Below are 16,007 nucleotides of genomic sequence, written 5' to 3' on the forward strand. Positions count from 1 at the left end.
ATGTAGAAAAAAAATGCAGCAAATTTGCAAAGAAAAGTAATTTGTCCACAAGTTTCCAGAATCATCAACATGATAATATCCTGATCGTCTATTTTCGTGGTGTTGGAAATGGAGCAAATATTGATCATGACATGAAAGAAAACCTCCTTCACTCTCTTTTAGAGGGTAACAAACAATCTTTACTCTCCAACTGAATAGAAATTGGAGCCTTGGCATATCATCTGAAAGATGGCATTGCTGTTATGGATTGTCAGCCTGAATTGTCATTCTTTAGTCTTCAGGATGCGACTCGAACCCTCAACTTACTGAGTCTGTGGGCAAAGGTGCTACATCGCGTGCCATGAGTGACACTTAGGGCAACGTCCAAGAATGGAAATCCTGATTCAACTTTGCATCTCCGTAACATAGGGATACTTTGAGTAAATATAGCCAGGAGGCCCCGGTTCAAATCCTACCTGCTCTGGGGTCTGTCACAGCATCTCCACACAGGTTGATCAAAAATTTCTGCACTGTTCCCACTCGAGCATTTCAAATGGCGAAAGGCTTTGGCCTGAAACATTAATATTGTTTCTCTCTCTTGTACCTCTCCACTGATGTTGTCTGCTCCGCTGAGTATTTTGAACATTTTCAATTTTTATTTACAATTTACTGCATGTGTGCTGCTGCTGTAACTGAAGACAAATTGTAAACTAAACCTAGGCATTTCTTGCACTCTTTAATACACTGCAGCTAAGCTTTCTGAGCCAATGAAGGAAGTCACAGGTTTGCCTTTTGAGTCAGTATATATTAATCACTTGCAACATCAATGAAATACATAAGGTCATAAACATTGCTAGCTGTTTAAATTACTCTGAAAAGGCACAATTGTGCCTATGCTGCTTATATATATTTGTAATACTCATTTGCATCGTCGTCATTAGAGTATTCCATGTAAATGCACTGAAAAGATTAAAAAGATGCAAAGCTCAAAACTCAGTCTAAACTGAAAGCATTAAGGAGCTAAATTTAGATAGAGTTCAAATATAGAATTTTATGATGTTGTTAATGTAGCCTCACTGCTATTATAAATAATTGAAATGCAAAAAGGGAAAGTGCTCACTCATATTTCATAATATTAATATACAATTAGATGCCAGTGAAAATTTTATCAAGGACTTCTGAATGCATTATTGTTAAAAGAGAAAATACTTTTATTCACACATCCAAACTACTAACTAGAATTTGTTTAATATTCTGGGAACAGAAATCAGAGATACCCAGTATGCTCTCACTGCAATCCTAAAACAAATATTGTACACCGTGTTTTTTTTAAAAGTAACGGTGATGATATAACCAACACAGGAATCAGAAATACACTCAAATCATAATATAATGCATAACCTTTTGGGAGGAGTGCAAATAAACCCTTATTGATACACTTCACACTCAGTTTAATTTAATCTCAAAAAAATCATTAGTGTTGCTTCAAATAGCAATATTATGCAGCGTGAAAGAAGAAACTAAACCCGATGTGGTCAATATTTAAAAACAGAAAATGCTAAAAGTCAGGCAGCATCAACGGAAAGAGAAGTAAAATACACGAGTCAAGCTAATAGCCTTCCAATAGTACCGACACACTTTGAGCAAATCATGGGTGGGACAGGGAGAAATGAAAATCTGTGGTTGGATGCAAGACAGGACAGATTGAATGACAGAAAAATCAGTCTTACAGAGTTAAATGGAAAGGCGCTCACAGTCTGCAGACTGGGTGATCACTTGGCAGAACACCTCTATTGAGTCCATAAGGAAGACCCTGACCTTTTGATGTCCTGTCATTTTAATTATTCCCAGTGCTCTCACACTTGACATCACTGTCCTTGGCCTGCTGCGCTGCTCTGGGGAACCTCAAGATAAATGAGAACCTGCAACTCATCTCTCAAAGAAGCACATTCCAGCGTTCCAAATTCAACATTGAGTTCAACAATTTCAGGCTGTAAACCCTTTTCCTTTTCTTACCTGTGTTTGCAGTTTACACTTATTTTTCTTTTCGGCAGCATGCCTTTCACTCATCTTCTGTTTTAACAGGTGGGCTCTTATGTTCAAAAACAAAATTGCTGGAAAAACTCTGCAGGTCTGGCAGCACTTGTGAAGAAAAAATAATCAGAGCTCTAAGGAAGGGTCACCGGACCCGAAACGTTAACTCTGATTTTTTTTCTTCACAGATGCTGCCAGACCTGCTGAGCTTTTCCAGCAACTTTGTTTTTGTTTCTGATTCACAGCATCTGCTGTTCTTTTGGGTTCTTATGTTCCTCTGCCAGTGGGTTTGAAGGTGGGGATGCGTAGAATCCAGCAGTTGGCCTTCCCACAAACTATCTGCCTGACCCCAAAGTTTGGAAATATTACTGGCAATAGGGACGCTCATCTGAAATTGAAACTCTTCCTGAATTCCACCTTACACCAGATTGCTCTTTGTCCTTGTCTCACTTTTTCCAATCCTGATGAAAGATCATCAACATGAAATGTTGCTCTCTCCAGAGATGTTGTGTGACTTACTGGATACTCCAATACTTTGTTTTTGTCGCAAGTTTCTAGCAACCGTTGCATGCTTCCTTTCTAATGTTCTTCATGTGGGGTCAGGTAGAAAAGACAATTTCAAGGTCAAAACATTACAGTGTCTACATGTCAAAAAGGAATTAATTGGCTGCAAATCTCTATCAGACATTCTGAGGTGGTGATGGCAACTTTAGTGTTTTTGCAGAACAGAAAAAGGCCCTTCAGCCCATTGTGTCTGCACTAGAGATCAAACATTCATCTATTCTACTCCATTTTCAAGCAATTGGCCTGTAATCTTATCTGCTACAGGGTAGCACAGTGGCTCAGTGGTTAGCAAAGCTGTCTCACAGCACCAGGGACCAGGTTTGATTTCAGCCTCAGGTGGCTGTCTGTGTGGGGTTTGTACATTCTCCCCCTTGGGTTTCTGCCCACAGTCAAAAGATGTGCAGGTTAAGTAGATTGGCCATGCTAAATTGCCCCATTGTGTCCAGGGACGTTGGGCTTAGGTGGATTAGACACGGGACATGGGTCTGTTTGGGATACTCTTCAAAGGGGCAGTGTGGACTTGTTGGGTTGAATGGCCTATTTCCACACTGTAGGGACTCTATGACCAGGCAAGGATGGCAGATTTGAAGGGGTAAGTAACAAATATTTGCACAGCCCGCACTGCCCATATCCCATTAGTAATGAAATAAAAATCTATCTTTTCTTCTTTCTATGCCATGATAAAGAAGAAGAAAATTGAGTTAATATGGATTTTCCTACTTAAGTGCTGTTTATGTCCATAATGGTAAATACAGAATCAAACAATTTTCCACTAAAATATCTGACTGGAAAAGTGTCCGCATTTTGATAAAAGTGTGAAATGGCAATTTTGCAGACAAACTGCAGATTAAGGCTCTAGATTAATTAATTCATGAATATTACCAGTGTTATGTGTTGCACGAGTTATGGGGAAGGAGACACTGCAGCATGTAACAAATTTTAAAAAGTGCCATGCAAAGCAGTTGTTTGGATTTCTAGGACAATGTGGCAAACTCCACGGCAAGAGGAAATTTAGCAGTAGGAATGGGTTGGATACAACATCCTCACACACACAGTGAATGAAGCAGAGGAGGGAGATTTAAACTCACAATGAATGTAAGAAGGAAGTAAAAACCGACTTGTGTAGCACAGAAACTTCCACGTTGCTGCAATGTATGCAGATTGCCACCACGCTCAAAGATTCTCCCAAATAGATGCTCGTCCAAAATCTTTCTGGAATCTTCCAGTCTTGCCTGTCAACCACATGCATGGCTTCTCATGGGAGACTCTTATGGAGTGGAGTTGGGGGCAAGACAGAGCACGCAATCCATCTGGCTCACTAATAGCCTCTAGGGAGCGAAATTTTCTGTCCTTACCCAGTTTGGCCTATATGTGACTCCAGACCCATAGCATTGTCGTTGTCTCTTAACTGCCACCTGGGCAAATTAGGAATGGGTCCTAAAGCTGGCCCATCCAGAACAGCCCACATCCCATGAATGAATTAAAAAAAACACAAAATACTGTATGGTAGGTCCAGTTTTTCAATGTTAGGAAATAGATGAGTAAATGAGTAGATTGGTGAGTCAGTTAGGTGCCTAGAATGGTTAGTGGTCGAGCTGGGTGAGTGGGTAAGAAAGGTAGCTGGGTGAGGTAGTAGTAGGTGAGTGGGCAGTCATATTGGGCTGGAAGTGGGTGTGGTCAACAACAGTCACATTGGGGTTGGGTGAGGGGGCAGGAGGTAACTGTGTCAGGTGATAGTGAATTTGGAGAGGAGACAGTCAGATTGTGTTGGGGGAGGAGTCGGCTCTCCTCTGCGGCTGGCTGTATAGCTATGGGGTTGTGGTGGATATTGAGGGGTAGCTGGAACTTTTAGAGACGCACAATGAAGGGAGAGACTGTGATATATATATGCGTTACATGGCTTACTGAGACAATGGGGAATTGTTAAGATAGAAAAAGATCAATGGTTCATAAAAACCAAAACCGCAGCAGATGCTGTAAATCAGTGGCTAAAATAAAGTTGCTGGAAAAGCTTTGCAGGTCTGGCAGCATCTGTGAAGGAAAAAATAGAGTTAACTTTTTGGGTGCGGTGACATGGCCATGGAGTCGTGGCCTTGTGAGGAAGGGTCAACCTCCATTATAACCTTCTGGACTCAGTGTTGAGCTCAACAAGTTCCTCCCTATCATTTCGATTGTTTTTATTTTGTTGTGGGCTGGCATGAGTCTTGCTTCATATGATTTGGTTTTGGATGAGGGTGTTTACTATTCTGCCCTGTATTCTGACCAAATACTTTGTCTTGTTGCTGCGACCATTATTGCTCCCTTTGTCTTGAGTTCTCTGACCTCTTTGTCCCCTCTGCCTACTACTCTATTTCTAATCAGCCCTTTTATACTTCCTCACCACCAGCCCTCACTCCCACTGCCCTGCAACCTTCAACAACATTAAACATGCACCTTTCTGTAGAACTCATTTTTAGCTCAAAGCATTAACTCCTTTTATTCTCCATAGATGTTGCCAGACCTGCCGAGTATTTCCAGCACTGCCTGTTACAATTGCAATTTTCCAGCACCAGCAGTGTTTGATGAGGTGCTGTTTCTCAAGCTTGCATTGAGCTTCGCTGGAATGCTACAGAAAACCGAGGACAGAAATGTGAATGTATCACAAGGTGGTGCATTAAAGTGACAAGGAACTGAAAGTTCGGACCATGCTTGCAAGGGAATAGAAGTTTGTTGGGTCCAGGTTGAAATGTGGCATTCAAACTACAGAGATCAACCATGATCTTATTGACTGGCAGAAGAGACATGAGGGGCAAATGGCCAACATCCACTCTTAATTCATATATTCCTGTTTGCACCAGTGATCAGTCACTTCTGTATCAGTGTTGCTTCTGTCCTTTTATTCCAGGAGAATCTTGCTCACACCTTTGTTCTGTGACACTGCTTCAAACACTTTTTGGAAGCCCATTGCCCTCTGTTTTCCCTTCAAAAATGCCAAGCAATATAGTGAATTGTGATTTTCCCTCCCAGGTCAACCTGCATTGAGATTCATTAGTTAACCTATTCGTCAACCACATTCCTGTGGGCCTGGAATTACATGTAGACCATTCCAGTTAAGGATGGCTATTTCCTTCCCAAAGGGCATTCGTGAACCAGGTGGATTTTTCCCCAAAAACAGGCAATAGATTTATGGTCATTACTCCACCCTTAATTCCAGATATCTTGCCGAATTCAAATTCCACCATCTGCTGTGGCAGGATTCAAAATTAGGTCCCCAGAACATCAGGGAAACTAAGCGGATGCTTGGGGACCACTGTGCGGAACACCTGCACTCGGTTCGCACTAAACAACTGCACCTCCCAGTCGCAAACCTTTTCAACTCCCCCTCCCATTTCTCAGATGACATTTCCATCCTGGGCCTCCTGTAGTGCCAAAATGATGCCACCCAAAGGTTGCAGGAACAGCAATTCATATTCCACTTGGGAACTCTGCAGCCCAATGGTATCAATGTGGGCTTCACAAGCTTCAAAATCTTCCCTCCCCCTACTGCATCCCAAAACCAGCCCAGCTCATCCCTGCCTCTCTAACCTGTCCTTCCTCCCACCTATCCCCTCCTCCCACCTCAAGCCGCACCCCCATCTCCTACCTACTAGCCTCATCCTGCCCCCTTGACCTGTCCGTCCTCCCTGGACTGTCCCATTCCGTCCTTACCTCCCCACCTACACTCACCTTTACTGACTCCATCCCCACCTCTTTGAGCTGTCTGTCTCGTCTCCACCTATCTTCCTCTCTGTCCATCTTCTATCCGCCTCCCCGTCGCTCCCTATTTATTTCAGAACCCCCTTCCGCTCCCCCATTTCTGAAGAAGGGTCTAGGCCCGAAACGTTAGCCTTCCTGCTCCTCTGATGTTGCTTGGCCTGCTGTGTTCATCCAGCTCTACCCCCTGTTATCCCCAGAACATTACTTGGGTCTCTGGGCTAACATTCCAGCAATAATACCATTAGGCCATAACCTCTCCTAATATTACTGAAGTAGCAGTTAAGTTACTGATTATAAATTGCTGGGCTTTACACTCACTTGTGGATTCTAAGAGTAGTTTTAAATTGAGCAAGGAGGCTTTTTATGTTACAAAGAATGGTATCAAACCTGAGGATTAGAAATGTTTTGTAAACCACCAATGGACTCTCAAAATGTTGGGGAAGGAAAATAGAATGAGACAGTAGTTCAAAAAAAAGACTGTGAAGAAGGTTATTGACTGCATAAAAAAAAGAGAGCAGCTACAGCAAACATTAATTCCTTCGAACCAGAGACAATGGGAATTGTTATGGAGAACAGGAAATGCTGGAGGCATTGAGCAGATGATACATGACAGCCTTCATAGTGGATGACACAATTAATGTCTCAAAAATTGTGGGTTACCAAGGAACTAACACGTCTGAGCAAACCCAGGTCATTACAATCAGCAGAGAAATGCAGCGAACTGAAGTCTGGCAAACTGCCAGTGCCCATGATGGTCAACATCCAGCAGTTCTCACAGAGAACGCTGCAGAGCAAGTAGGCATAATAGGAACCGCAGATGCTGGAGAATCCGAGATATCAAGGTGTGGAGCTGGATGAATACAGCAGACCAAGCAGCATCAGAGGAGCAGGAAAGCTGACGTTTTGGGCCTAGACGAAGGGTGTAGGCCAGAAATGTCAGCTTTCCTGCTCCTAAGATGCTGCTTGGCCTGCTGTGTCAGGTTCCCTGCTCCTAAGATGCTGCTTGGCCTGCTGTGTTCATCCAGCTCCACACTTTGTTAGCTGAGAAAGCAGACATGCTGGTTATGATTTTCTTCGTGCTTGGATGATAGTAAATGTAACAGCTTTATGTCAAAAAAGAACAGTGAATGCTGGTGAGTCAAATCCCCCTGACACCAGTGGCTGGGAAAATGCCTAAATTTATCAAAAAGAAATTATTCACAATTCACTCAGATAATTGCAGAATGGTCATATAAGGTCAAGGTAAAGTGCCAGGACACCTGGGGAATGGGGATCATGGATCCTTCAGGGAGTACACATCAGGTATCTTTTGGGGGTGAGGGTCAGTAATTCTTAGTGGGGTTGGGGTGTGTGTGGGTTCTAGCGCCCTTTGGGACTGATACCTATCGAGAGAATTGTGCATAAAATGTGTGTAAACCCGTTGGAACTGTCCAACTGGTCAAGGCCAGTCAGTAAGTATTAAAATGTGTATTTGTGAAGATTGAGAGAGGGGTATTCTCTGCAATGTTAGAGAATTGTACAACAAAACAATAGATTTTCCATTATGTGCATGGGTACTTGTGGAAATGCCAATGTATTGATATGGTCGATGAATGGGCAAAGTGTTGATACAAGCAGTAAGTTGGCAATAAAAGTTGGTTGGGAGATGGGGACATTATTAAGTTGCATTGGTTGGCATGATTGGAACACAGGATTCATTTGAGGCCAAGGAGTCATGAGGGGTGAGGGCCAGACAAATGTTTTATATCTTTTTCCCTTTTGGAGAGGGTAGAAACAACTTCATATCTTGTCCCAACCACCTTTGGGAGAGGTAGGACACTCTTTGGGATTGTTAAAAAGCACACTTATGCACGGAAAGTGCATACATTCAGTCCTCATTATAAACAAGGAATTGAGGCCAGACTTCCATGTATCAATGTTTACTGAGGCAGACCAAGGGAAAATCAAGATTGGGCTGGACCAACCTCATGAATATGCAGATCCACAATAGCAAATCAGTGGATAATGATTACTGAGGGTATATTAATTTGGTTTGGCAAACTTGTCAAGAACCATCCTAAGAACATCCTAAGTTAGCTCAGCTGGTTAGAGTGTGGTGCTAATAATATCAGCATGAAAAGGTGTGGCACAGTGGCTCAGTGGTTAGTGTTGCTGCTTCACAGACTAAGGGACCCAGGTTCAAATCCACCCTAGGGTGACTGTCTGTGTGGAGTTTATATACTCTCCCTGTTTCTGTGTGAGTCTCCACAAGGTGTTCTGGTTTCCCCCCACAGTCCAAAGATGTGCATGCTAGGCGGATTGGCCATAGTGTTCGGTGATATGTAGATTAGGTGAGTTATAGGAGGATGGGTCTGAGTGGGATGCTCTGCAGGTCAGCATGGACTTGTTGGGTCAATACGGCCTATTTCCACACTGTAGGAATTCTATGACCTAAATTGTCTCAGAGGCTCTGTTTTTTTAAAATTTTATTCAGTTGTGGGACGTGGACATGGCTGGCTTGGCCAGTGTTTATTTCCCATCCTCACTGAGAAAGTGGTGGCAAGCAGCCTTCTTGAACCTCATAGGATTTGTGCTGCATGACTGGTTTTCCAGAATGTCATTATCACAGTGGGGTGCCTATTGGCGATTGCTCCAAACGGCTTATTGTATGGAATGTTTGTATCCAAAAGAAATTCAGCATTTGATAAAATGTTTGTTTTCACAAGGGATTAGTTGAAGTATTCCTATCATCTAGAAGTTTTGCATTAGTAAATGTTTGTTCCATCATTAGTAATACCATCAATCAACTGGTAATTTATTTTTATATGAGGATGCCTCCTGATTTATGACTTTGCTGGATATTAGATGAATTGGCACTGAGAAGGAGTCGCAAAGGGTGGTCGGTACTTTTTATGAGTTGGCACTAGGTAGGCAAAGAGTGCTATAACAGGGCATGGGAATGTTTGGGAGGATACGGGGAGGATGGGTTGTGGGAGATGGGTAGGTCACAATGGGTGTCTGGGAGACCCTGGTGAATGTTTGGTTGCTCCAGAATGAGATATTTTATGGAAAACAGGAGATGGGTGTTGGAGCACAGGCTGACATTAGCAGTATGAGAGCTCAAGGGAGAATGGCTAAAAGGTGAGATGTGTCTGGTATGGAGATTGCAGGTGTTAGAGCAGAAGGAACATATCATGTTATAATTTTTAATTTTAGACATTGAGCCCAGTACTGGGAGCCCCAAGGGAGGCTGTTTGCTCAGCCTAGCTCGAGAACTGGCAACTTTTCACCAGGTCAACCAACCTGACATGAAAATTGAAAACAAGGACAGCCATTTTTAAAGTTCAGGTTCGTGGATCTGGGATTTCCCCCGACTCTGTAAACACAGGAACAAGAATCAAGGCCGCAGTTTTATTTTTCAGAGTAAACCGGGTAAAATTAAAACTATACTTCGGGATTTCTTTTCAACTCCCTCTTCAGATTGCTGTAGATTTGAGTCCAAATTTATTCAAACGTCATACCTTCTGGAATTTTCCACACCATCACTGGAAGTAAAGCAACAGAAACTTGGCTGACAATCTTTCGTATCACATCCAATGATCTTGTGCTGGATATTCATCCGGGAAGGCACCTCCCATTTTAGTTGTGGTGAACAGAATGTTTGGCTCCCCATGATATGTTATGATGAGGAAAAAGAAACAGATTTCACTTTTTCATGTTTCCTACCATTCATCTGTGATGCTCAATGATGAACAGAGGAAAAATACCATTCCTTACCTCCTGCTGATTTTGAAACAAAATTTGGCCAGTAACAGGTCATTGGCCCAACTGATTTGTACCAATGTTGAGGCCCCTGATGAGATGCTAGCAGCATACCAGAAACGTTCAATTTAATGAGTCTGTTCAGACATCTTACGACACATTCCTGGAACATCTAGGACTTGAACCCAGGCCTGTTGGTCTACAGAAATGCTTGACGTCTGATAATTTTGAAGACTCTCAATTGACGTTTACAGAATGATTGGATCATACAATATAGAAGGGGCCCTTCAGCCCATCAAATCTGTATGGCCAAAAATATACTGCTATCCATATTAGTTCAACTTACCAGCCCAAGGCCTACACACTTGAATGTTACGCTACTTCAAATGCTCACCCAAGTGCTTGTTAAAGGTAGGGAGGTTTCCGTCCTCAACTCCCTGCCCAGGCAATGCATTCCAGGCTTCCACCACCCTCTGGATGAAAAAGGGTTTTCCCTAAATCCTCTGTGAACCTCAGGTCTTCCCCTTTAAAATTACACCCACTTGTAATTGCCCCTTTATTGTATTCACCCTGTCCATGCCCGTCTATCTTAAACATGTCTATCAGGTCTCCCCTCAGCCTTCTCTGTTCCAAAGAAAATAACCTGAGGTTAGCCAGCTTCCCTTCACAGCTGAAATGTTTTACAGTCCAGGCAATATCCTGGTGAATGTCCTCTACACCCTCTCCAGCACAGACATATTCTTCCTATAGTGTAGTGACCAGAACTTCCCATAGTACTCCAGCTGTGATCTAATCAAAGTTCTGTTCAGCTCCATCATGACCTCCCTGCTCTTATAATCCATGCCTCAACTGATAAAGGCAAGTGTCCCTTCTTAAACACACTGTTAATCCATCCTGCCACATTCAGGGATCTGTGGCCAAGACCCCCTTATGATCCCTCTGCTCCTCTGAACTTCCTTGTGTCCTGTCATTCATTAACCACTCGCATAACTTGTTCCTTCTTTCAAAGTGCATTACATCATGGTGGAATATTATTTAGGAGGAGTCACGAAAGGTGCATGCAATACGGAAATACTTGTGGATTAGTCCACAAGAAGGCACAGAGGATTAGAAACATCCAAATAGTCCTTATGTTTCTGCAGATTTGCTACTGTGTGGCATGTTACTTTACTACCAAGTTCAGTAAAGGCTGAAAACAGAAGTCTATTCTGAAGTAATTACTATTATAAGAGATAAGGCAAAAGAAATTGCAAATTCCTACATCATAGCTTTATATTGATTTCGCCCTCACATACTTATACAGCTCCCCTTTAAAGATATCTATGTTATTCAGCTAAATCTAAGGTTTCTTATACTCTTGCTTGGGTTTATTAGTGCTTACCTTGTACATATAACACACTATTTGGTCTCCCCAACAGGCATAATCCACCCAAAGAAATCACTCTGGATTATTAAATCTTCAGTTTTGAAGAAGTCACGTTGAATTGCAAACATTGACTCTGTTTATCTCTCCATAGTTGCTGCCAGACCCAGCTGAGTTCTCTCTTCTTATTTCAGCATGTTAAAGAAATTTATCAGGTCACCACTCAGCCTTCCCTTTACCAGAGAGAAAAGAGCCTTAGCCTGTTTGTCTATCACAATTCTGGTATTGTGCGTGTAAATCTATTTTGCGTTTTGTCCAGTGCTTCTAAGTTCTTTTGATAATTTCCGAATGCGAAGGCTACTGTGTCTTAAAATCTTGGATATCCAATCTTGAGATGGGCAGAGACATGTCAACAGAACACACATTTAACCCACTGGATGACTGAAGTGGTCTGAAAAGTGGATCACTCATTGCAGATAGAGTCAAATATGCTGAAAAGTTGACTGAAATCAAGGGAATGCAAAATTTTAAAATTGTTATCACCCACCATTAGGAGATTTTCAGACAGAAATGAAGACATTAACTGATATAAGATAACAAAGTGTGAAGCTGGATGAACACAGCAGGCCAAACAGCATCTCAGGACCACAAAAGCTTTTGTGTTCCTGAGATGCTGCTTGGCCTGCTGTGTTCATCCAGCTTCACACTTTGTTACCTTGGATTCTCCAGCATCTGCAGTTCCCATTATCTCTGATCACAACATTAACTGATATAATGGGTCGGAAGATAGCTATCGGTACAGAGAGGCAGGCCATTCACTGTCCACTAGAGTGTGGCAGAAAGGTTGACCAGGGGCTTATCGTGCTGTAGAAAAATAGAATGCCTACAGTGCGAAAAGTGGCCATTTGACACAACGGTCGGTACTGACCCTCCGAAGAGCATCCCACCCAGTGTCTGCACCTGACCCCATTCCCGTAAGCTCATAGTTCCCATGGCTAATCCAGCCAGCTTGCACACCCCTGCACATTAATGGCAATTTAGCATGGCCAATCTACCTAACCTGCATATCCTTAGACTGTGGGAGGAAAACGAAGCAACTAGAGGAATCCCACACAGACTCAGGGAGAACGTGCAAACTCCACACCGACAGTCGGCCGAGGATGGAATCAAACCTGGGTCAGTGGCACTGCGAGGCAACAGTTCTAACCACTGAGTCACCATACCACCCCCATACTCTGGGTAGAATCAGGACAGATGTGGGGAGATTTTAACCCTCACCAGTAAACCCTCTCCCTACCTTCAAGTCTGGCACTAGAGAAGTTTCCAGCATTTGATTGTAAAGTCAAATCTGAGAGAGAAGCTCTGAAAATTTAACGACTTTCCTTCAGTATTACTGTTACTAAGTATGCCAGTTTACATTGAGCTCAGTGCTATGACCTTCAAACTCCAAAACAAGGGCACTCACACTGGAGTAAGAGCTCACATGCTGAGACGAGAACACTCACACTGAGCCAAGGCTGGCACATTAGAAACAAGAACAAGGCACTAATTTATTTGGAGGAAAGAAAATCATGGGTTGCTAAGGAAGGTGAAAAAAATTGGGATTTATTTTTCAGAAAAACAGAGATCATTAAAGGAGAACTGAGTTTTTCAAACCGAGACCAGCTTAGAGATGGCAAATACTACATGTCCCTTTCCACCTCTAAGAAAAGACAGAATTACTGGCAGGACAAAAGAACAGCTGGAATTTATTTTCAAAGAAACTAGATTGGTGCTGGGTCCACTGTTGTTTGTCATTTTCATAAACAATTTGCGTTTGACTATTGGAAGAATGGTTAGTAAATTTGCAGATGACCCCCAAAACTGGTGGTATAGTTGACAGAGAAAGAAGGTTATCTCAAAGTACAACAGGGTCTTGATCAGCTGGGCCAATGGGCTGAGGAGCAGTAGATGGAGCTTAATTTAGATAAAAGTGGGGGGTTGCATTTTGCCAAGGCAAACCAGGGCAGGACTTATACACTTAATGGGAGGACTCTGGGGAATATTGTCAAACAGAGGGACCAAGGGGCTCAGATACATAATTCCTTGAAAGTGGCATTACCTGCAGTAAGGGTCATGAAGAGAGCAGTTGGCATACTTCCCTTCATTGGTCAGAGCTTGAAGTTGGGACGTCATGTTACAGCTGAATGAGGCATTGGTAAGGCCACTTTTGGAGTATTGTGTACAGTTCCGTTTACCTTGCTGCAGGAAGGATGTTATTAAACTGAAAAGAATGCAGAAAAGATTTACAACGATGTTCCGGGACTGGAAGGTTTGAGTTATGTGGAGAGGCTGGATAGGCTGGGATTTTTTTTTACCCTGGAGCACAGGAGTTTGAGGGGTGGACCTTATAGAGGTTTATAAAGTTATGAGAGGTATAGATAAGGAGAATAGCAAATGTCTTTTCACTAGGGTTGGGGAGTTCAAAACTAGGGGGCATAGGTTTGAGGTGAGAGGAGAAAGATTTAAAACATACCTTACGGGTTACATTTTCACACAGTGGGTGGTATGTATACTGAATGAACTTCCAGAGAATGTGGTTGAGGCAGGTACATTTTTAGCATTTGGACAGGTGCAAGAATAGGAGAGATTTAGAGGGATATGGGCTAAATGCAGGCAAATGGGACTAGTTTAGCTTGGGAAACCTGATCAGCACGGAAAAGTTGAACCAAAGGGTGTGTTTCCAAGTTGTATGACTATATGACCATATAACCAAATATTCTTAATAATAAATTATTACAATTACACTTACAATCCAGATGCCCAGGCTAATTTTTTAATGGGACTAATCAGGCTAACGCATGCAAACCCTACAACTGCAGCTGATGGATTTCAATTCAATCAATAAATCTGGAGTAGGCAAAAACAAGTCTTGAAATGAGACTGGCCAATTGGGCCAGTAGCAGGTCTGAGCTGTGGAGACAGTCATATCTGCTGACTGTCTATCTCTCTTCCATGGTTACTTTCGTGCTGCAGAATCATTAGAGAGGGAGCACGCGGTGTCCATCAATGCTCCCATGCTTTTAGACAGAAGTGGGCACTGCGAGAGATAGAGTGTTTTATTCCCCCTCCAACTCCATTTTGGTTTAGCATCTCTCACCGTCCCTAGATATCCCTTCTCAATTTTGATGTGCATTGCCCATAATGGGTTTTGCATGTAAATTCTGAATCGGCTACATGGGTGATTTACTGGTGGTGGTTAATGGTTTTAAAAAAAAAGGCACGATGATTTGGTGCTGGGAAATCCATTCAGTTGTGTAATAACAGCACCGGATATACGAAGATTCAGACTAATTGGTGAAAATCCCGCTATGGCAGCTGATGGAATTTCGATTTGATCAATAAATCTGGAGCTGGTCAAAAAAGGTCTGGATTTGAGCCTGGCCAATTTGGCTATTAACAGGTTCAGGCAGTGGGGTGTGGAGGGGGTCATACCTGCTGACTGTCAGTCTCCCCTCCGTTGTTACATTTGTGGGTGGGGTATCCTTGGAGAGGAAGTACACAGTGTCAGTCAACCAGTTGAAGCCTTTAGAGAGAGATGGTACCACAGTGGGTAAAGTGTTACATCTCCCCATCAGACTCCATTGTGACTCAGCAGCTTCTGCTCTCCCCATCTCGCCCTTTCTCCTTCACCTTTGATGGTCTGCATTGTCCTGAACAGGCTTTGCAAGTAAATTAATCAACTGGAAAACACACGTGATTTACTGGTAGGCTTTTATAGATGAAAAGTAATACCATGAGTGATTTGGTGATGCCAAAGTAAAATATTCAGTTGCGTGTGAGAGCACTTCGAGATATAAAAGGAATTAAAAGAAAATCTGGAGTTGAAGAAAAAGGAAATAACCTGATATTGGACACAGCCAAGTTGGCATCAACACTTCCAGGCAATGGAGGCGCCATAGGTGCTCACTGTCTGCCCCTCTTCTGCAATTTCTATCGGGCATGGGCAATCTTGGGGAAGCAGCAAATGGGGCCAACTAATGCTCTTAATGCCCACAGAAAGGTGGGCAGTACAGGGGATGGATCCCTCATCCGCCTTTCCAATCCTATCGTGATTTAATCTCTTTCTACTTCCTCTCTCCCTACTTTTTCTCAGAACTTTGGAGATCGTGCATTGCCCCCATTAGGCTCTGTATGTAAACTGGCTCTTAATTGGAAGTATGAGTGATTTAGTGGTAGATAACAGTTGAAAAATACCATGGCTGGCTTGCTGATGGGAGAAAAACGTGCCATTCAATTGTGTGTAGTTAGACTTCCAGATATAAAAAAAACTGTAATTGGTGGAGTCTTGTAGTGCAGTGATTATTTCCCTACCTTTGAGCCAACAGTGCTGGGTTCAAAGTCCCAAATGTTCCAGAGGTATGTAGTAACGTCTCTGACTGGCGGTAGGAGATAATGGGAACTGCAGATGCTGGAGAATCCAAGATAACAAAGTGCGGAGCTGGATGGACACAGCAGGCCAAGCATCATCTCAGGAGCACAAAAGCTGACGTTTCGGGCCTAGACCCTTCATCAGAGAGGCTCTCTTGTGAAGGGTCTAGGCCCAAAACGT

At 42.8% G+C, this 16,007-nt stretch overlaps 1 protein-coding gene across 8 annotated transcripts in view; it reads right to left on the reverse strand.

The window, feature by feature from the left end:
• dpp6a (dipeptidyl-peptidase 6a) overlaps positions 1 to 16,007 on the reverse strand; it is a 1,430,988-nt gene that overhangs the window by 817,675 nt on the left and 597,306 nt on the right. The window contains exon 1 of one of the 8 annotated variants that reach the window (XM_059639770.1): positions 12,714 to 12,761. The exons of 6 other annotated variants lie outside the window; for them this stretch is intronic. In XM_059639770.1, the coding sequence (XP_059495753.1) occupies positions 12,714 to 12,746 (33 nt within the window). In that variant the 5' untranslated portion in view covers positions 12,747 to 12,761. Of the gene's footprint in view, positions 1 to 11,434; positions 11,459 to 12,713; positions 12,762 to 16,007 lie in introns of those variants that run through there. One more of the 8 variants, XM_059639772.1, reaches the window with a different exon arrangement.

Source organism: Stegostoma tigrinum, chromosome 2 (assembly GCF_030684315.1).
Source record: "Stegostoma tigrinum isolate sSteTig4 chromosome 2, sSteTig4.hap1, whole genome shotgun sequence".
Taxonomy (NCBI): domain Eukaryota; kingdom Metazoa; phylum Chordata; class Chondrichthyes; order Orectolobiformes; family Stegostomatidae; genus Stegostoma; species Stegostoma tigrinum.